Source organism: Silurus aristotelis (assembly GCF_946808225.1).
Source record: "Silurus aristotelis genome assembly, chromosome: 15".
Lineage (NCBI taxonomy): Eukaryota > Metazoa > Chordata > Actinopteri > Siluriformes > Siluridae > Silurus > Silurus aristotelis.
Window position 1 is genome coordinate 10149712 of NC_139588.1, and position 22447 is coordinate 10172158.

General features: G+C 36.6%; 2 protein-coding genes across 2 annotated transcripts; one reads left to right on the forward strand and one right to left on the reverse strand.

The window, feature by feature from the left end:
* Positions 1 to 1263: 1263 nt before the first annotated feature.
* Positions 1264 to 7400, reverse strand: psma8 (proteasome 20S subunit alpha 8). The gene is made up of 7 exons (XM_083562023.1): positions 7183 to 7400; positions 4655 to 4781; positions 4319 to 4443; positions 3748 to 3870; positions 2081 to 2200; positions 1932 to 1994; positions 1264 to 1544 (listed from the first exon to the last, which is right to left on the reverse strand). The coding sequence occupies exons 1-7, from the start codon at positions 7282 to 7284 to the stop codon at positions 1452 to 1454; spliced, it is 753 nt and encodes a 250-aa protein (XP_083418149.1). The 5' UTR covers positions 7285 to 7400; the 3' UTR covers positions 1264 to 1451.
* A 6264-nt stretch (positions 7401 to 13664) lies between these two features.
* Positions 13665 to 21046, forward strand: LOC310737610 (BEN domain-containing protein 5-like). Its single transcript, XM_083562018.1, has 7 exons — positions 13665 to 14070; positions 16265 to 16374; positions 16561 to 16873; positions 17007 to 17143; positions 18633 to 18846; positions 19473 to 19603; positions 19944 to 21046. The coding sequence occupies exons 1-7, from the start codon at positions 14031 to 14033 to the stop codon at positions 19983 to 19985; spliced, it is 987 nt and encodes a 328-aa protein (XP_083418144.1). The 5' UTR covers positions 13665 to 14030; the 3' UTR covers positions 19986 to 21046.
* The last annotated feature ends 1401 nt before the right edge of the window (positions 21047 to 22447 follow it).

A 22447-nucleotide genomic window follows, 5' to 3' on the forward strand; every position in this document is an offset into this window, starting at 1 on the left:
ACGATACTGCCTCAGGATTTGGGATCGTCCAACCAGAGTAGGGCACTGCTGCAGGGAAAGAGACTGACCAATCAGGGGATGATGCAGCCTCAGGGGTTTGAGACAAGGGGCTGTCACTTTAGACCCCCGGGCTGACCAAAAGGAACTACACATAGCCATAGGACCAAAAGAAGTGCATCCAGGCAAAACACCAGTGTGGACAAATCAACTCGAATCTTACGGCTGAACAACACTGTATAAAACTCTAAAAACTATTCAGTTTTTAGCTTCTTTTAAATGCCTCTTGGCTACTGAGGATTAGACCAACGCATTAAGACTACAGCAGGATAGTACTATCTTGTATTAGAACACTGATGCAAAAGCTTATTTTATTATGAGGACAGTAAAGCAAGTGCTATGTCTGACCTTGAATGCAGCACCTTTTATAGCATTCTGCAGACCCATGAGTCTGCTTATTCTATTACCTTTTAATAAGCAGGACTGTCACACTGGGAGGTATGAACAGTATGCCTTAAGCACTTTCAGTACTATCTACACACTGTGTGTCTCAGTGAGCTGTACGAATGCATTTCCACACAGCTGCTCCCACTGCCCTACAGTAACCTCTACACTGTTTTCTCGCTCTCACACACGTGCACACACACATTCCCAACCCATAATGATCACTCATTTTAATTAGTCTACATACTGGACATCCTTGTATTTAACATGCCTAATGCATAAACACCCAGGTGGCAAAAAAAATATTTTAAACACTCACGTTATTAATTATATCTTCAATATTAATAATTAGTTCCTTGTCATCTGCATCTTGGTTGGCAGGAGGAAAGAGAATGTGCTCGGTTTCCAGCCCACTCATAAGATGACAGTCAGTTTCTCTCATTTATAATATGTTTATGAATACTTATGCAGCAACTTTTGATATTATGCCGCAACAAGCAGCGGGTTTGTGGCATCAGGTTTTAACATAAAACAATTCAAATAGAATTCACTGACTTAGAGAACACAAACCACAATACTTTATTTGGGTGAGTTGGTCTTTACAAAATCCTAAACTGTAATGGTGATTTGACGATACAGCATCACTGTATCTGAGCAGTTAACGGAAAATAAAGAAATGCCAGTCACTGTATAAAAAGAACTGTTTAGATACAGAAATTCTATCCAAAACAATCCAAGGTGTATGTTCATATCAAATATTTTGTGGACATGAAACCAGTCATTAAAACATTTTTCTTAAATGCACGACAAACAGCAATACTGTAATCAAAAGGGATTTATTATTAATGTAACACTTCCAAAGGGTTTTTGAGAAGTATCGATGGTGCGATTAACTAATAGTGGATGAAAAATGAGGCTGGGGTGAGACAAACTGTTGACCAAGTGCTTGTGCCAATAAAGAAAAAACAATAACGGCATATGGAAGTTAGATTGAGTGTGTCTATGACCTATTAAGGCTTCTTCTGCTTTTTCTTCTCAGCTTCCTCTTCTTTCTCCTTCTCAATTTCTGCAACCAGTGTCTCGATTTCTTTGGACTCTAGGATCTGTTGATTATGAAAAGCAGAATGATGTTAATGTACACCAAGAATACATTCTAATGGTGAAGAAGCTACCTACTACAACTGCCTGCCTAATAGGCATTTTACAGCTGTGTTCAGTTTTGACATAAAGCCATTTTCAACCCTGCAACTACATCTTAAAGCATGCATTTAAGTAAAAAAAAAACTTTTGTGGTAACAGATTGGGGCTGGGAAATGAATAGCAATACTTTTGGCCATATAGTGTATGTTCAACCATATACCTTTGACAAAACCAGCTAAATGTGAATAGTAAAAAGGTAGAAATGTAGCCAACAAATGACACAAGTCATGTTTAATAGCCATTTAATTGTTTTAAGTAGCATCAGAGACAAGACATTGAGAGTGCATTACCTTGAGAGGCTGGTTCCTCCTGATCACAGCCAGCTCAATATTCTTTCCACCAGACTGGACAACCTGAGGAACAGCATTTAAACGCCATTAAACACAAATAAATGTGATGTCTGGAAAAACATGCTGATGTTGCTGCATCTGTTTATTACCTCCAGTAAAGCTTTAATTGCCAGTTTGATAGAGTCATTGTCACTGGCAATGGCTTCGTCCGTGTAGTTCTTCTCGAGAAACTCCCGCACGGTTTTGGCACTGCGTCCAATTGCGTTTGCCTAGTGATTTAATAATTATCGTCACGATAAAATGGTAATGGCCTGTAGATTGTGTTGATAGTAGCATGGATGGCGCTAGCATTGTGGAAAAAACTAAATGAGATGAATCTCCACTAGGAATAAATATCATCTAGCTGAAGAAACCACATTTGTCTGTTTGCATACATTTCAGTAACTTGATATCTAATAATAGCTCGAATATATTAATATAGTTTAGAATCATTTAAAATAATTCATTATACAAAACAATACAATTTGTTTGCACATGAATCAAGTACAATTGTCTTCCTGCCGAGCAATAAATAGGAAATTGGAGAAATTAAAGGCTTCAAACGTAAACACTGGAGCTCTAAACTCCTTACTGTGTGTGCACGCATGTGTGTCAGCAAAATGCATCTGCATCTTACAGAGAGGCTGGTTTTGTTTAAATGTAATCACTGTCCAAATCAAGGATATGAGCAGTCCCTAAAACCGGTTAAAACCAGTTCTTGTCTGATTTAAGGTGGTCATCACATTTCTGATTTATGAAGCTCCTCACACTTCATATTAACATACCAGTAAAACAGTTATAGATGATATTCTTAAACATTTTAAATAATAAAATGATAAAGAACATGTTTCACTTTTGTTCATACATTTAACAGTGCCAATAACTGCAATATGTATTTCTACCCAAATATTTGTATTAAAAGGTACATTTTCCTAAAATAAATCTGTTTTAGCTAAAAAGGTTCGATTAAGTAAAATGAAAATCTTTATGTTTATGTTTAAGATGCAAATTAGAACTACCGTATTTTCCAGACTATAAGCAGCTACTTTTGAACCCCTGTAATTTATGGATTTTTCCTGGGTTTTTCTCGGTTTCACAAACTTCAAGAAAAAAAACCCATAAAATTAGACCAATGAAATTGCAGAACGGGTTCCGGTGAACCAATGAAATTCTTTATATTAAATCAGATGCGCTCCCACTGAATCGGGCCGCAGCACATCATAAATATGGATGATGTTCCTCTGATGTTTGACCTGCCACTCACTCGGACTGTCTACAGGAAATGCAAATCATTCATCACGCTGAAAACAACCGGGCATGAAAAAAACGCACTTCACCCGTGTTCTGAGCTGCACGGCATCGGGAGAAAAGCTTCACCGATGGTGATTTTTAAACGCACGACGATGCCAAAAGATAAACTTCCGAGAGAAATAGTTGTGAAAGGAAGGAGGAAGACAGTGAACAGTGACTTTCTTGGTCGGCTACTGTTTAGATACAAGCCGTGTAACAGACACTGTCTTTCGTTAAAGCCTGTGTAAAGTTCATTAGTTTCAATAAAGGCAGCGGCTTATAGACAGGTGCGGCTTATTTATGTTCAAAATAAAAATCTTTGTCAAATTCAGTGGGTGCGGCTTATATTTACAGTAAACCTTTTTTCTAGAAAGAAATCTGAACCCTTTTAAAAATTATGTAGAAAAATGATACATGGTGCATTTTGATGCCTCTTTTATTTACTATTTGTGGCACTGTGCTCTACTGAGGTGATTGAGACTCTTACCTTCCATGCATGGTACGTTCCTGAAGGGTCGGTCTGATATAGACGTGGAGTCCCGTCATAGTCAAAACCCACAATCAGGGCGGAAATGCCAAATGGACGACGGCCATTGCTCTGAGTGTAACGCTAGTAAAAAAAACAACAATAATATTGTTTTACTGACTATAATAATTTACTATTCATTCATTCATTCATTTTCTCCCGCTTATCCGTAATTCGGGTCGATTACAGTATTGCTGTTTGTCGTGCATTTAAGAAAAATGTTTTAATGACTGGTTTCATGTCCACAAAATATTTGATATGAACATACACCTTGGATTGTTTTGGATAGAATTTCTGTATCTAAACAGTTCTTTTTATACAGTGACTGGCACAATAATAATTTACTAATATTTATATAATTAACTAGTATTAATGATTGCATTCAGTTAGTGGAACTCAAATGCATATTGTAAAGGTACTTCACTGGTATACTTGTGGTGTTTGTACAGAAAGCTCAATTATATCTTTCCAAAATCATTTATTAAGTAGAACTCTTGTGAACATTGTTAGATCGGAATATAAGACTCAGTACCTGTTTAAGTGTAGCAATGTAACGCGTGATGTATTCTACAGTAACAGGGTCTTCTACTGTAAGTCTGTGACTCTGGCACTCCACTCTTGCTCTGTTAATGACGATCCTTGCATCAGCCGTGAGACCTGAACAAAAGCAAAACACGCACGTCTGCTTTTCAGATATTACATTCCAACCTCAAGCTTTGCGTCGTTAACGAAAGAAAATGTTCAGCTTCTTTAGACTCTAACAAAAAACTGAAAATATAGTGTGTGATATAACCAAACACAAGCTCAGATTTCACACACTGGTGTACACGGTTTAATAGAGTCGTGCTGGGGAACAATGTAAGCTTACCTGCAAAGGCCATACACACATGCTCATCAAGGGCACAGATCTTCCTCACCGTTCTCTCCTCTTGCAACTTCGCAACAGACTTTTTTTCTACACCCAGAACTACAATGTCTTCCCCCCGGATTCCAACCTGCATGAGGAAACAAAAATAAAGGAAAAAGTCAAGACTGGCTGCACATTTGAGCACGAAATAGTATAGAAACAGACCGAGTGGCACCGTGATCTCCTGTGTTTCATTAGTGCCACTGTACAGCGTACACTCGTATCTCAATGTTGATCTTATATCTGCTACAGGTGAGACCTGCCACTAAAACAATTCACAATCATGTCAGGTGTTGGCCTTCAGTGTGATGAAGTGATTAACTGAAAATCCCTGAAATGCAAATGTAATTAAAAGTTTGATTGAGCGTGAAGAGACGAGACATGGGAGATTAAAGGCATGTGTATTTTAGCCTACAAGCTTGTGGTCATTCTTGAATTCCGTTCTTACTCTTATATACAATATATGGTCAAACATTTGTACACACACGACCATCGCAGCAATATGTGCTTGTTAAACATCCCATCTACAATTCATTCCTTCTTTGTTGTTACAATAACCTCCTCTGTTTAAGCTTTTCACCAGAATTTGAAGAATGGCTGTGAAGAGTTGTGCTCATTCAGCCACAAGAGCATTAGTGAATCAGATACTGATGTTGGAGGAGAAGGTCTGAGGTTCAGTCAGTGTTCCATTTCATCCTAAAGCTGTTCGGAGCTCCTGCCCTGTGCAGGACACTCAAGCTCTTGGCAAACTGTGGCTGAATGGAGGCTTAGTTTGTGCACAGGTGTGCTGTAATGCTGAAACAGATTCAGGCCTTTTACTTCCAGTGAAGGAAAGCTTACAATGATCTTGTGCTTACAATTTTGTGGCTACAGTTTAGGGAAGAAACATAGTTTTTTTTTTTGCCCTGTCTATGCAACCCCTACTAAACAACAATAAATAACCAAAAAAAAAATATCTTATTTTAAATACAACTGAATAGTTTATGCAAGTTGTTCACTTCACTAATATCTTTCTGTCTTCGATCAAAACCTAGGTTCGTGCTCTATTGGAATATAGAGTAATATATGTCATTGCCTTCACAGGCTCACAAAAATGTTGATCAAGCCTGGTCAGATGTTCCACCTGGTTTCTGTGTTTGTGTGTTTTATAAGTCTTTTATAAAGTGTACCAATATGGTAGGCACTGATAAAATGCCCACCAAGTGTTTGGAATGAAACACAACAGGAGGTGTGTTCTAGGGAAATTATTCAGCATGATGTAAAGTTTATTATTAATTTATTACTATTAATTATGATTCAATTACTTTATTCTCTTTTGCCACAGCCAACCATGTTAACCCTAGACCTTTTGACTTGACATAGCAACTTACACCCTGTACAGTGTCTTTAACTTTTATGTAACAATACAGATACTTAATAAATCATAAAGGCTTCTCCCCATCACCCTTCTAATTTCTCCCTCTACCTCAAGTTAAACATGCTTCCGGGGTACCAGTGAACATAAACCCAGTTCCTTTTCTACATTCCAGATCCACCTGTTTCTGACCTGATGCTCTAGACCTCTGGTTGGAGTTCTCTACCAGCTGAGGACGGTTTAACATCAAAAGCCTTAAGATCCAAGACGTTACTCATTAACTCGAGAACTATGGGGATGGATTTGGTCTGTAATTAACACAAACAGTCTGCTATTTAGGACTGCATTTGGCATGAATAGTTCTGCATTTAAGCGCCCTATCGGTGAACAGTTCACTGAACATAACACCTCAACAATGATGGAACTATAATGAACAGACATTTAGTGTCACCCAGATAAGTATGGGTTCCCTTCTGTTTCTGGATCGTCTCAAGGTTTCTTTTTAATACAAAAACAGAGTTTTTCCCCTGTCACCACTGGATCGCTCGTTGGGGATAAACCTATAGGCACTAATGTATAAATTTAAACCATGCATATGAAATTTATGACAGATGCTGTATAAGAATATTTCACTTTCTCTGCAGTGATCAGATGAGATGCTCCTGAAGTGTCAGGAATACTCGAAGATAAACCTGTCTCTCTGTCGCCGCCTACAGGCGCCCCCTACAACTCTACATTGTTCTTTAAACAAGAAAAAATGTCTTTACTATAAATAACTGCAAAGTCGTTAAATGATGCTAAACATTATAAATTTTATTTTAAGAGATTATCCTATTTATAGACGTTATAATTTAAGAATCGGTTCACTCTGCAACTCGGAGCTTGGCCTATAAGCGAGAACATGCAAGTCATGATTAGCCGACTTCTCATTCAATGTCGCTAACGTTAGCCAAGCTAGCTTTGTGGCTAGTGTTGATTATTGTAAACATTACTGTAAATATTTTACCATTTATATAAGCTAAATATTTATTAGACAGCGTCGCAACAGAACACTTCTATATACATATCTACAATAAGCAAAGTTATATTCCGCGTGTATAAGGCAACCTTTTCTCCCGCTTCATCAAACCCTTACCGCCGTGGAACCTTTCTTCACTGCCTCTTGTGCGTATTCCACTTGAAACAGGTGACCATCCGGAGAGAAAACAGTTATAGCTCGGTCGTATCTAGCTGCCATTTTCTGTTTACTAGATAAAAACTGATATTAACGTTAGCTCAACAACATGCACCAACTTCACTAGCCAGCGTTTGGGGTCCAAGGATTTCAGATCGCATGCGCGTTTGGGGTAACGCACTGCATTATGGGAGTTCAAGCACCCGGGCGCACCTACAGCGCCGCCATCTTGGTAGAGGCAACTTCTCAGATTAGCCACGTTGTGTCAACAGTGAGCAGCGTTTCTTTATTTCAGAGGTGCTTAACGTTTCCCCCGTGAAAGGCCAAAGGCCGTGATTGAGGGCCGAAAGTAAAAGATGCATGATACCGAACTGTATTATAATAAGTCAAGTCAATTAGGAAGCTTTTATTGTCATTTCAACCATACGTACCTGACGCAGTACAGTGAAATGAAACAGCGTTTCTCCAGGACCCCAGTGCTACATAAAACAACATAAAGCATTATAACACAGCATAGAGCTAAGAACTAAAACTAAGTTGTCCTGTGCAACCTATTGCAAAGAATGCAAACAGACAAAGCAAATCAGTACAGGACAGATACACAAAATAGCATCGACCAGTATACATTCTGTATAATATACAGAAAAAACAAAAGAACTGTAAACAAAACTCGAATAAAATAAATAGTTCCCCTCAATTATGATTTCATAATATTTAGAATAGAAATAAATTGAAAACTCTATTTCTCTAGAATCTGCTCATCAAATGCAGTTTTTTGTTCAACTTATGACTTATAGTCAGAGGTGGCAAAAGTACACACATCCTTTACTTAAGTAGAAGTACAAATACTCATGTTTTAAAATACTCGGGTAAAAGTTGAAGTACTGATTATACTTTTTTTACTCAAGTAAAATTAAGGAAGTTTTGGCTCTGACATACTTAAGTAAAAAGTAGTTATAACTTCTACCTGTTTTAGTGTCACGTTGGTAACTGAACCTCACATCCTATTAATATTAGGGCTGTCCATTAAATGAAATATTTAATCGCACATTTCTATCTGTTCTAAATGTACCATATATTAATACTTCCTGTTTTTAATACTTTAAGCAACATAGACATGTAGAAATATGGATGCAACATTGAGCATGAAGACAAAAAAAATTCTTATAAATGTTTTAAAGTAATATTGGTGGTTTAAAATAAATCATCAGGACACCAAACGGAACCTTTGCTATGTTTCCACACGGACAGTTAATGAGGTGATACCGGAGAAACCACCTCTTCAAGTCAAGTCAAGAAGCTTTTATCATAATCATACCGATTTATGGTATGGTTTTATGGGATTTGTGGTATAAATAATACTGATTTATGTAATTATACTTATTACATAATTCAGAGACTATTTTTGGTTTATGTAAAAGACATTTTGAGCTTTCTATACATATATTTATTATGTCTGTGAGGCAAATATTCACTGAGATTCAGGTTGTTTTATTGATGTTTGTGAAGAGAGATGACATGGCAGAGAGCGCCCCCTGTCTGTTTACTTTATTTTTACAAAAGCTTGTTATAATAAGTGTATACAAATAAAAATAGACATTTTACAGATTTGAATAATGTATTGTTTTTATCTGTATGATTAATAAAGACAGTAATTTAAGTTTGTTTCGCCATTATGATGGAAAACCCCACAAAATGCCACCTAGAGGGTTAAGTGTGTGAATCATGGCGGATTTGGCGTTTGATTTGAGACTTGGCGCATAAATAAAACAAAAGTTTACTGATTAAAAATATTTTCCGGTGAAGTTTATTTATTTATTTTACATTTGAGTAAAGAAGGGACGTCATGAATAAATGTGTGTTTTGCTGAAGGTTTTAATTTTGCCTCTTTTTTATTTAGTTATGTATTTATATATTTTTTTAAATGGTAAAAACAAAAATGTGTGCTGAATTGATAGCGCGTTAATCAAATTTATTGCTGTTTAAAAGAATTTGAATTTTGACTGTCTAATATATATATTAATACAAAACGAAAAAAAATTTGTTACTTAATAAATGTGTCCAGGCTGAACAAGCAGAGAAAAGATGTTGTTGATGATGATGATGATGATGATGATGATGATGATCAGGTGATCAGAAATTTTTCTGTTCTCAGTCATATTTACATTACTGACTCCCTCTGTCCTTTCCCATTTGCTTTACTTCTTGTTGCTTTCTGCCTGCTCATTCTTAGCTTCGTAAACTAGTCTACATCTGTGGTAAGTGAGAGACAGGACATTATACACCAGTGGATTGAAAAATCAGTTGATGGGCTGAAATCGGCGTGCAGTGAAAATAAAAAGAAATATTGACATTTCACCAAATCAATGGATTAAAACTAAAGTAATGAGCCGGTTTTGAAAATGCAAAAAGTAGAAAGTACAGATATTTGTGTAAAAATGTAATGAGTAAAAGTAAAAAGTTGTCTAAAAAATAAATAGTTCTACTTAAGTACAGTAACGAAGTATTTGTACTTCGTTACTTTCCACCTCTGGATGTCAGGGCTTGAACCCCAAACAAGTATTTTAAAAAAGACAAAGAAATAAAGCAATCTTTTCAACAGGTCTCTTTAATTGACAAATAGATTTACAGTTTATGTCACAAAGACGTCAAACTATTAGATTTAAAAAAAAGAAATAAATAATTTACTTCTGAGACATCAGGGCTTGAACCCCTAACCTTGAAGGGACCTGCTGATTGGTAAACCAATGCTTTACCCACTGAGCTACCAGTTCCCACTAATGAACCAACATGGCTTCTTTTCCATACTTCAACACCATGTAATTCTGTCTGGACTGCAGCTAATTGGAACCAACTTCACCACAACCTGTGCTGTAAAGACTTTCTGACAATCCTATTTGTGTAAATCTAATAAAACCTTACTGGAAAACTTTCTTCATTACAAGTTATAAGTAACCAATTCCAGTATGACTTGAGTAAAATGTAGAGTATGTGACTTGAACTGTTTAAATCACATACTCTACATTTTATTTTAGTTGTTAAGACTTATAACTTGTAATGGAGTAAGTTTTGCAGCAAGATATCAAATACTGTTCAACTCCCTGCCAAATTGGCCAGAGTTAAGGTTAAAGGACATGCCGCAGGTGATTCAGAGGAAATTCATGGAAACACGTTAGCGGATAAAGAAGCTAAGGAAGTAGCAAAACAACCAGTAAATTTGGACATAATACATACAAACCCTGAGATCTTGATGATGACACATATCTCCAATATACCAGATATTGACCTAAAAACACTTCAGAGTCAGCCTACTGAGGAGGACATAAAGTATTGGGTTTCTAAACAATGTAAATCAGATTCTGCTGGTATCATTAGAGATGTAGATGGAAAAATTGCTCCGCCTAAACTAGCTTTAATAGTGTTGGTGAAGCATTACCATGGGATGTCACACATTAGCATAGCTAAAGTCATACAGGCTATAAACTCATTATACAGTATTGCTGATGTAGCTAAAACAAGCAAGCTAGTTTTGGATTCATGTTTAACTTGTGCCAAAACTAACATACAACATACTGTGCTTACTTTTCCTGAAGCCACCTTTCTACAGATAGATTTCACACATATGCCACTTGTAGGAAATTTGAGATACCTGTTGGTTATAGGTGACAGATTCAGTAAGTGGCCAGAGGCATTTGCATGCGTGACAGACAACGCTAAAACAGTTGTAAAAATATTAATGAAAGAGATCATCTCTAGGTTTGGTATTCCTAGTGTGATTGACAACGGCACACCTTTTGCTTCTAAAGTAACACAACTTTTGACTAAAAGCTTAGCAATTCACAGTCAGCTGAAGTGGTAGAGAGAACAAACAGAACCATTAAGGAACGTGTTACTAAAGCCTGCATTAGGCCAGACAGGCCAGAATTGGACTGTTGTTCTCCCTGTAGTACTTACAGAAATGAGAACGACCCCATCTTCAACAAAAACGAATCTTTTGAAAGTTTAATGTATAAGCCTTTCCTGACCCCATGGGTCAGGGGACGCACTGGCGTTTCTTCCTTAGGTAACCTGGAAGTGATGGTGGATGACTAAGTTTCTGCTATGGTCAAAAAATTGAATTCTATCAGTGCTGGTGTCTCACTAACTCTTCCTCTGCCCACAGATAAGCCAACACACCTTTTTGTGCCTAATTAGCAGGTCCTGATACAAAGTCTAAAGCCTACCAAGGTCTGTGAGCCGAAGTATCTGGGTCCATCAACTGTTCTAGCTGTAACCAGGACTGGAGTTCTGACTTATTATCAGCCCCAGTGGATACACGCAAGCAGGATCAAAACAGCACCCCCTTGATCTGTGCACTAATTGGTCTAATGGCCTAAGAAGCCTACCTAAGTAAGTAGTCTGGGCTGAAACAGTTGAAAGCCCATGGAAAGATACTTTCTTTATAGTAAAAAGGGGGCCACCTCTGGGGTGAAGATCTGTTGTAACTCACTTGACTGTTTTGTTTAGCTCACCCTGATACCTGCTCTAGGTCTAAATTCTATAACTATATGTGCATAGTTGTAATTACACTCCGAATGTTCCTTATTCTCTTTAAACACATCATTCAGAGAGAGAAAACTGTTATGTATATACCTGATAATACTGTTTATAGACATATTGAACAAGCACTGAGAAGCATTATCCTCATGATGTCTTGGAGAACGTGGAAAAAACGCTATTTAGTTATTTAAAGTTATTTTGAGAAGATTAAGAATTTATTTACGAGTGTTGAACACTACTTTGTTTTAGGATTGATTGTTATATTGTATGTTGATTGTTGGGATCGTACTTTGTATGTTGCCTTGTTTGATGATGATGATGGTAAGGCAGGCCATAAAGTTCTCGATTGGAGTGTTAGTGATGAAGGATTATATGCATGTAGGGATGAAAATGAAATTAAATCGGTTGTTTTTTTGTTTTGTCTTTTCATTTGCAGTTTAAATCACCGATCCTGTTCCAAGAAAAAACATCCTGTGTCATGGTGTGAGATGCTAAATCATAAATAATTGAAAGTGGCCATTGTTCGTGTTAAGATGGTTCTCACACTAGTTTTCTAAAAACATCCATTTACATTTGCGGCATTTAACAGTCTGGTCAGTGTCTATAGGATCTTTACGATGTGAGTAAGGTATACAGGAAGTCTTTATCTGGGCTCACACTTCTCCGGCTATTATGTTTTCTTACCTAACAGGACACAGCTTTAGGTTAGGTTTTTTCCATTGTGTATATAAACTTATCTGTTATCTGCATTAAACTGAAGAAGAACATATGCGCCAATCTGTGTGCTGTGTGATTCTTCCCTGATCAGAAAAGGCACCACAGGCATCGTAGATCGCATGGAAAACCTCTCCAAGAATTAAGTTTAGTTTGGGCATGATAAAAATCTATCACCTGTTTAAAAGATTGCTTAAATACTTTGTCTTGTTTGGCCTACGTTCAATATGAGTAAAAAGTACTGTTCAACAGACCACACACACACACACACACACACACACACACACACACACACACACACACACACACACACACACACACACACACACACACACACACACACACTTCTTTCTTGCATTTGCATCATAACTTTCTACATTTGTAACTTTTGTCATTGTTCTTTTTTTCTCTCTCTAGTTTTCCTTATGTCCTTACTATGTCATAGGCTCCATGAAGGATCACAGAGTAAGAATTTCATTGTATAGTGCAACAGACTGGTCATGTATATATATGACAATAAATACTAGTATCTTGTTTCTTGAATACAGGTGTGATGGAATATGGAAATATACATGGAGTGCCATTTATATTGTCCCAATAGTAACACTTGAACCAGAAATGTCTTTAAGAACCTTGACGAGGAACACCATTGTATATAAGGAACACATAAAACACAAAGATCACCAGTCCTTTGCATGCATACTGACACATTTTATTTAAAAAAAATACAGTTTCGTGGAGGATTTTCTGAAAATAAGGTTAATTTATGCTTTAGTGTTCATTTCCCTTATGTATGGAGACTCTTGGGACACAAAGTCGAGTATATAGAGTATACATTTTTAAAATAGATATAAAAAAAAGCACAAAGAAAAGATTTCCTGGATTACTCTGTGAAATGCCTTTTGCCAAATAGAAAGAGAATGGACCTTTGGGTTTGCATGATCCATTAAGCTTGAAAACTGATGGTTAACTGTTAATGGGAAACCTAAGACCTCGTCTCCCATCAGTGTCTTGTGGCTCAGTAGGGATAGAGAATAGAGGATTTAATATAGAATATTGATTTATAAAACAATAATAATAATGTTTCACAGGCTTTAGGTATCTCACGTGCTTTTTGGGTATAAAGTATAAACATAAACCCTGTATTCAGTCCTGCCTGTTTTAGTCATCCTTTTTTTCTGGAGAAAAAAAAAAAAAACTTAGCTCTTTCAGTCTACCGTACCATTAGGATTAAACGCGACCGTCCATTAGGAACCATCGGGAACCATTAAACACCATTAGTGCACCATTACAGACCATCAGTATAACATTACAGGACATTGAGGAGACAGGTTTTAGTCCCAGTACGCTGTAAAGACTTGAAACAGTGTGTGCAGGGTGGTGGTGTTGGATGGGATGTATGTTAGGGTGGTGTGTATAATGGGAGAGAGCACAGTGAGACGAATGGAGGAAGACTGGGAGACACACGGCAGCGGCTTGGACGCGCTGATGTTCGGCTACTACACTATTTAAGGTCGCGTGTATCAAACGGAAGATCTGCTTTATTACACTTTAAGATGTCGCGACGAAAGCAGACAAAGCCGAGTCCTCTGGAAGGTAAGCTAGAAGACCTACAGCTTCGCGCACGCTTTGAACGCCGAACGGAGACTAATAGAACGGGATAAGTAAAGGGGAAATAGTCCCTGTAACACTGCCCAACTTCCGTCCGTCCTTCCGTCCGTCCGCCCAGTACCGGGAGTCAGAGCGGCGCGCGTGCACGTTAGAAATCGTTTCTATTGTTTTTCTCAACGCAAAAGTTTGAGTTACAGCTTGATAGGAAAAGGCAAACTGACTGCCAGTGTTTGCTGGGTTGAAGTGCAAATTCAGTTCCCTTGACTTTTACTTTATATATGTAAATTAAATCATTATACAGGCCTGCAATGTTACATTAAAAGACGCACCTATTGGGTTTGGAGCTTGTGGACATGACAGATGAAGTGCTGAGTTGTGCATTTATTCAAATGTGCATTGTCTAAATGCAAACTATTGCATGCATAAGTTAAAGAATATAATCCTTCATTCATTTATTCATCATTAGTTACTGATTCATGGTGGACATGGTTGTGGTGGATCCAGAGCCTATCTTGAAAATACTGGGCATGAGGCTGGAATGCCTGCTGGATGAGACCCAGGAGAACATACACACATTTAGGGGCAGTCTAGAATACCCAGTCCAGTTGTGATGTTTTTGGAAGGCTGGAGGAAACATGGAGAACGTGGCAAACATCTGTGTGGATGAACAACATTTACAGGTGAATAACGGGTTCTCTGGTTTTTGCCAGCTTCCCAGTCGAACTCAGGATCAATCCGGGGAGCACAGAGCTATCAGATGGCAGCGTTACATACATATACATATATATATATATATATATATATATATATATATATATATATATATATATATATATATATATATATATATATATATATATATGCAAAAGGAACTTTTTTTATTTGACCCCCACTGCAAGTACATAGATTTCCAATAGGTTGTCATGTGCACAGTGTACACTAATCCATGAAATTCTTTCTTGCACATTCTCACACATCAGCATCACAACAATAGATACAAACCTACATTATCTACATAATTGCACAGTGAAGAACGGAAATTGCTTATTGAGTCGAGAGTGCCTCAGTATTACATTAATTGCACACTTGCAGAGTTCTAGATTGCATTTTGTGTTGGATGGTATCAGTTGATTAAAGGGTTTTAAGTGGCGTGTGTGTGTGTGTGTGTACAGAATTTGGCTAGAGTTTGTTCAGACGAAAATGCTACCTGATACCAGAAATGCAGCAAACCTGACATTCAAGAACTAAAAGTACATTACACATGTAAATTATTATGCAATATTATGTAGTTGAGGTGGGTGTCTGTGTACACCACATATTTATGTAGAAAGTTTTTTCATCTCATATATATATATATATATATATATATATATATATATATATATATATATATATATATATATATATATATATATATATATATAGTTATTACACCAGGACTGACACATTACATGTCAGTGATGTATTTCTTTAATATGCTGTTTGTCTGATTGCTGTTGTAACGTCATTATAATAGCACATCAAATGGACCATGCATTAGAAAGCAGAAAAACCTCTAATGGTCTCCATCTCCATTAAGGTTTTTCGATCATGATGTCCGCTAATGGTTCTTACTGACATCCATTAGATTGCTGCCATTAGGATATCGTTCCACAGTTTCCTGATGGTGGTTTCACAATTTTTTTTTACGCACTATGCGCCTCAGCACAGCGACCCTGCTCTGTGACTTTAAATATTCTTCCGCTTCATGGCTGAGTTGCTGCTGTTTCTAAACGCTTTTACTTTCTAATAATAACACTTAGAAATAATAATAATACCATTCCAGTTGACCTTGGAATATCTAGAAGGGATGAAATTTTAAGTGACTGCAAATATGACATTCTATCTCAGTATCATGCTTAAATTTACTGAGCTGTTCAGAACAAATCATTATTTTCACAGTAAATGCATGGCTAGGTGATTTTTTTTATACACATGTAAAGACCTGATTGAAACACTTGAATTCAATAACTAAGCAGTGTGTCCCAATACTTTTGTTCGTATAGTGTATTTTTTAACCATTTTTGGTTGTTTGCTAGGGTTCAGCTACAGCAACATGTTGTGTTATGATGAGTGTTTTTTGTGCGAACAAGCTTTTTTTTTTTCTAAACCATCCCCTTTGAAATTGTTTGTATTTAAGATCATGAAATGGACTTTGAGATTTCTAGAATTCCAGCTCCTTACGTGGAAAACGAGGAGGAAGAAAGATTGCTGCAGGATGACTGCGATTATCAAAGTGAAACCTCAGAGGTAATACTTTTGGACAATCATAATTGGCATCATTCATTATGCATGTATTACATTGTTAGTTTATATCCATTTTGTATTGATTAACAGGAATCCATCCGTGAATTTGATCTATGAAATATAATACAATTGCTCATTATCAAATATAGCAGTATACGGCTCTTATTTTTTTTCTTGCCGTGTCGACAGAAAGAAAAAAGCACAGTGGATTCACCGAAAATCTCTCTGCTGGATCTCATGAAGAAACAGATCACTGTCAAGAGACAGATGGATTTCTTGGACAGTGATGAGGAGTCTGTTGTGTCTTATAAACTGTACCAGGAACTTCAGGATAGCTACGTAATGCTGAAGAAACGTTCCAGGGAGAAGGACGTGATGATTGCAGAGAAGGATGCTGCAATTAGAAAGCTGAGCGAAAAGTGCAAAAGGATGACGGCGGAGCTGGACAAAATTAGACAATTAAATATTTGCCTTCAAGAACAACTCTTTTTAAAAGAAGAAGGTTTGAAAGTCATTTCCTGTTTCATCTTGATCACTTGTCCGTCTGCTGTTGCATATATTTCGTTATCTAACCTTTTACCTGGTCACAGTTAGATCTAAGAATGTGTAAAGGTCATATTTTTTTATTTTTACAGGAACACAGATACAACACACAATTTTCACAGAAGACACAGAATCTTCATATGAGCACTATGACAATGTATTGATTCCTACAGTAAAGGAACTTAAAGAACCTCTGCCTGAGGATCTCATAGAGAGGGACTTCAGCAGGGTAAGTTGTAACACCAAATATTTTTTATAGCTACACATCTGATTGAATTCTGACCTTAAGCGACACATGATTTTCAACATCCAATTCCACATTCCACACATTCCAGTCCCCATTTGCTGTTATAATAACTTCCACTCTTCTGGGAAGATGCTCCACTAGACGAGATTTGTGCTCAATCATCCACAAGGGTGTTGGAAAAGACAGGTACTGATGCAGGTGAGGTGAGGAGGCCTGGAGTGCAGTCAGCATTCCAATTAATCCCAAAGGTGTTCAGTAGGGTTGAGGTCAGAACTCTATTGCAGGCCACTCAAGATCTTCTACTTTAAAATAAACCATATCTTCATGAAGCTGGCTTTTTCACAGAGGCATTGTCATGCTGGAACAGTTTTGGGTATTCTAGTTCAATTAAAGAGAAATTTAAATGCTATTGAGTCCAAAGACATTTAACACAATTATGTGCCTTACATTTTGTGGAAACAGTTGGGAAGTCAGGTGTCCCAATTAAATTGTCCCTATAGTGTATATCTGGATAAATCTGAAAACATATATTCTGCCTACATGTTACCCTTTTATCTACATGGATACTACACTTTTGTCAAAAACACTCTCACTACTGTTCTTACATTGTAATGTAAACTGAGAAAGTGGTGTAGTTAGTCATGTGATGCACTTGTGACCCATTCAACATGATGATGGATGATACCGCATTTTTTTTTCAAAAGAGACAATGTCCACCAACAATTGATTTGATTTAAAGAGATGGGAAGTAAATGAATACTTGACAGAAATTATGCAGGCCAAAGTTTCATCTGTTTTCGCACTTTATCAGGATGTGTGTTTGCAGATGATTTAAGTGGGAGAGCAAATTTTTGGAAAGCTTTTAAAAGCACACCTGTAGGTGGAAAGTGTTTTAAAATAAAAACGCAGCTGTCAGATCTAGCTGTTTTTTTGTGGACAAAGAAACATTACCTCATCCTGATAAAAGTGGTACCAGATGCGGTCTTCGTCTTCTGCTTCGGCTTCGGGCTGCTCTGAGCCGATCTGCCTCAAGGATCGATATGATATGCAGTCTTAACCATGTTTGTAAAGAATACTTATCTGATATATCATACACTTTCTGTAAGCTCACCCCATTCTGTCTATTATTTTCTGAGTTGTATCATTAACAAGTCATTTCTACTCAAAAAACCTTTGCTCACTTGACTATAAAAAAAGATCTAAACAAATGATCAGCAGTTTTTGAAAAACATCTAATACATACAGTATATCTTTCCATATTATGGTGTTTGATGTGAACATTGTATAATTGTATGAATGAGCAGGTGTCCCTATTAAAATGGTCATTAGCAAATTGTTAACAAAATTACATGTTTTTCCCAAGCCACACATATGCCTGATGGATTAAATAATCATATTACATAATTGTACCATGATTAATGTAACTTTGTTACACATAATGTGCACTTTCTCTATTATTTTTTTGTTAAAGGTCGACTTAGGACATGGGGTCCTTTTGGACAGTCAAAAGTGGAAGGCCATCCAAAGAATGGATTCTCATTCAAAGTTTTGTAAATCATTGGCTGTAGCCATTTGGGGGCTCGAGACGCTGAAGGAGAGGAGCGTGACCGGATCCAAATCAAATGCCATCAAAGGGTCTGTGGCGAAGCCTCCATTATCACCAGAGAAAGTTGGTGTCATTAGAGGTAGTTCCTCACAGTTAATATTATATTATAGTTAATGTTTTTTTTTTGTATAAAATTAGTTTTCAGCTCTTAATAGAAACAAAGGGTTAAACCAAAATAATTTCATTTAAGTCCAATGATCATCACGAAAGAATAAAAAAAAATAATTACAATAGAATTCTCAGACCATCATGGACCTTATCACATAGCTATTTGTTCCTCAGCCCATTTCTCATACAGTATAAAAAAAAACAACAGTTATTTAAATAAAGTTATTTTTACTTATTTAAATACAAATCTTCCCTTAAATTTAACTTCTTGTAACTGGTTGGTTGATTTGGTTCAATAAAAGGCCTCCACATTTGTTTAAACATGGCACCATCTCCCCCAACCATTGCAGTTAGTAGCTCCGTAGGCAATATTCAATTTGTCATCACCAGCATCTGAACATGGAGGTAGTAGCTCTGTGGTGTTAAATTTTGCTACTGCTGGGCCCTTGAATAAGGTTCTTAACCCTAAACTGAGAACATAATGGAATTTGAAAAATGGCATGAATGTAAAAATGGCCAAACCACCAGAGGACTTTGAATAGCATGTAATTACTATGGAGGATAAATGTAATATTTGTATTCATATTCTTGAACTAGAGTGCCTGAAGGAGCGACTACAGCAGCGTGGCTATCAGAAGGAAGAAGTCGATGGGCAGCTGCGATTGGTTCGGCGTTTTCTCTCAGAGAAAATCTGCGACATCAAAAGGAAAGTCAGCACAACTATAGAGGTGGGATTTCTTTAGTGCTATAGTGTGTTTCTCTTATAGATGCACTGATCAACACTTGAGACTGATCCTGTGCTTATGTCCTCATAGTAACTGAGCAGATTTTTGGTGTTGGCCTAATTTAGTCTAATTGGGTCCTATGTTTCTATGAAGCAAACATGTTATAAAACATCTCAGGGAAATAGGTTGAAAAATGTGATCCTTTAAGATTGAGAGTTTTCACATCTATACCGATATTTAGTTATAAGTAATTCAGTTCAATATATAAGATATTAGTGGATTCCTAGTTGCTCAAATTCTAATAAGAAGCCAGGCCTGATGTTCACCTGCGTTATTGTTACAGGGTACCAGCCCCTCCACTAGTTCACAAGGTGCACATACCTGAAGGTTTTCTTCTACGGTGTGCCACAAGATCTACATCTACAAAAGACTGTGAATGACTGTAAAGTGGGAAAGAACTTTCCACCCACTTATGGAACAGTCTGTACACTCCAGCGTTATCATCAAATGTGAACCGCAACGCTGATGAATTGTCAAGTTTGATTGGTCATCAGATGTTAATGAATTTTTATATAACCACAGCTCTGACATTAGTGTCATCTGTATTTCAGACCATAGGTTTATATTCATTTGGTTATTCAAATGTGCTACGGTTTCTGTAGTTTAATAAAAAAAAGTCAAGGAAATGAAGGACACTCCACAATAATCTACAGATATTAATATAAAATGTTGCATAGCAAAGTAACATTTCCATAATTAAATAATTGTTAATGGTGAAGCTTTTTGTATGGAAATGCTTATTCAATATCTATTGAAGGAATTTGGGTGACTGTTTTGTAATGGTCAGTTTCTGCTATAAAACAGAGAATGTAAATTTTTTTGGTTTCTTAGTAACTTCAAAGAGGAATTTAAGAAAGACTGGTGAGTGAACTGGTTTATAGCTGCTATAATGTATTAATAACCAGAAATTTGTCTTGACTATTCTAAAATCTTAAACAAAATAAGGTATGAAAGGTATAAAGGGGTAATTATTACTAAACTGTTAGCTTTTGGCAAATTACTGTGGTATTAGAGAAATAAAACACTTTGTGACAGGCTCTTACTGGAAAAAAGTCTATTTAGGCGCGCCAACATGATTACTTTACACAACTACACAAACTGTGTTGTTTTATTCCTTATTTGTAGTTTTATTGCTATTTTTATGTAAACCCAGTTTTGTATACATATTGTGCTATGTAATGGTGTTCCTGTTTTTTATTTTTTATTTAATTATTATCTTTTTTAATTCTACCAACACTACTTTGTAATCCAGAACAGTATATTTCACCACATTTTAGACAAGATGATTTAATTAGGTTAACAAGTCAGAAGCTTTTGAATTTGGTAGCATTCATAATTTATAAAGATTAATTTTATCAAATATAATGTCACAACACGCAACGGAAATCTAAGCTTACTGTCATTATTTCATTTTCTCAAATATAGACAGGCAACCTTGAAACAAAGTCTGCTATGAAGGGTGACGCTATATACACAAGTGCTGATCAGCAATGAATCTGAATCAGGAGCAAGTGACTAATGATCATGTAGGGGCTAATGAGAGATCCAATCCTGTGGCTTTTGGCATAATCGATGACCCGCCAATGTTTCAGTGTTGAAATCAGAAGATGTAAATTGCATGCAAACACTTAAAGAAGCCAATAAACAATAACAGGAAAACAAATACACTAGTAAAAAGTTTAGTGTAAAATCTCTCTCATCTAAAGCTAATGAAGACAAAATTGAAATAAAAGTTATTGTATGTGTGGGTTTAAAAGAATTCTGGAGGTGGGATGAAAAATAGGTTAACATAGATTTCATATTCATCGAATGCTCAGTGTAGTAAAAAAGTTTCTAAAGTGTGGGCTTAAGCTATCTCACTTCTCTACACATGAAATGCCTGCATGTTTTCATCCAGAGATGGGAAGTAACGGAGTACAAATACTTTGTTACTGTACTTAAGTAGATTTTTCGGTATCAGTACTTTACTCCACTATTTATTTTTCAGACAACCTTTTACTTTTACTCATTACATTTTTACACAAATATCTGTACTTTTTACTTCTTACATTTTCAAAACAGACTCGTTACTTTAGTTTTAATCCATTGATTTGGTGAAATATTCATTCATTCATTCATTCATTCATTTTCTCCCGCTTATCCGTAATTCGGGTCGCGGGGGCAGCAGTCTAAGCAGGCCCCCACCTCCGACTGCTGCCCAATGCTCATAGCACCGTCCCTTACGGTCCCTCCTGCAGGTGGTGAGCCCACTGGAAGTTGGTGAAATATTATTATTTTTATTTTCACTGCGCGCCGATTTCAGCCGAACAACCGATTTCCTGTTACTGCACGTTCAATCCACTGGTGTATAAAGTACGGACTCTCACTCACCACAGAAGGCAGTAAGAAGTTTGGGGTTAACGTGGATGAGACAGAGGGAGTCAGTGATGTAAACATGACTGAGAACAGACACATTCCTGATCATCATCATCTTTTCTCTGCTTGTGTTCTATATGTGAATCTTCAGCCTGGACACATTCATTAGGTAACAACATTTTTAATTCGTTTTGTGTGTATATATATATATATATATATATATATATATATATATATATATATATATATATATATATATATATATATATATATATATATATATATATATACATACAGTGAGGAAAATAAGTATTTGAACACCCTGCTATTTTGCAAGTTCTCCCACTTAGAAATCATGGAGGGGTCTGAAATTGTCATCATAGGTGCATGTCCTCTGTGAGAGACATAATTTTAAAAAAAAATCCAGAAATC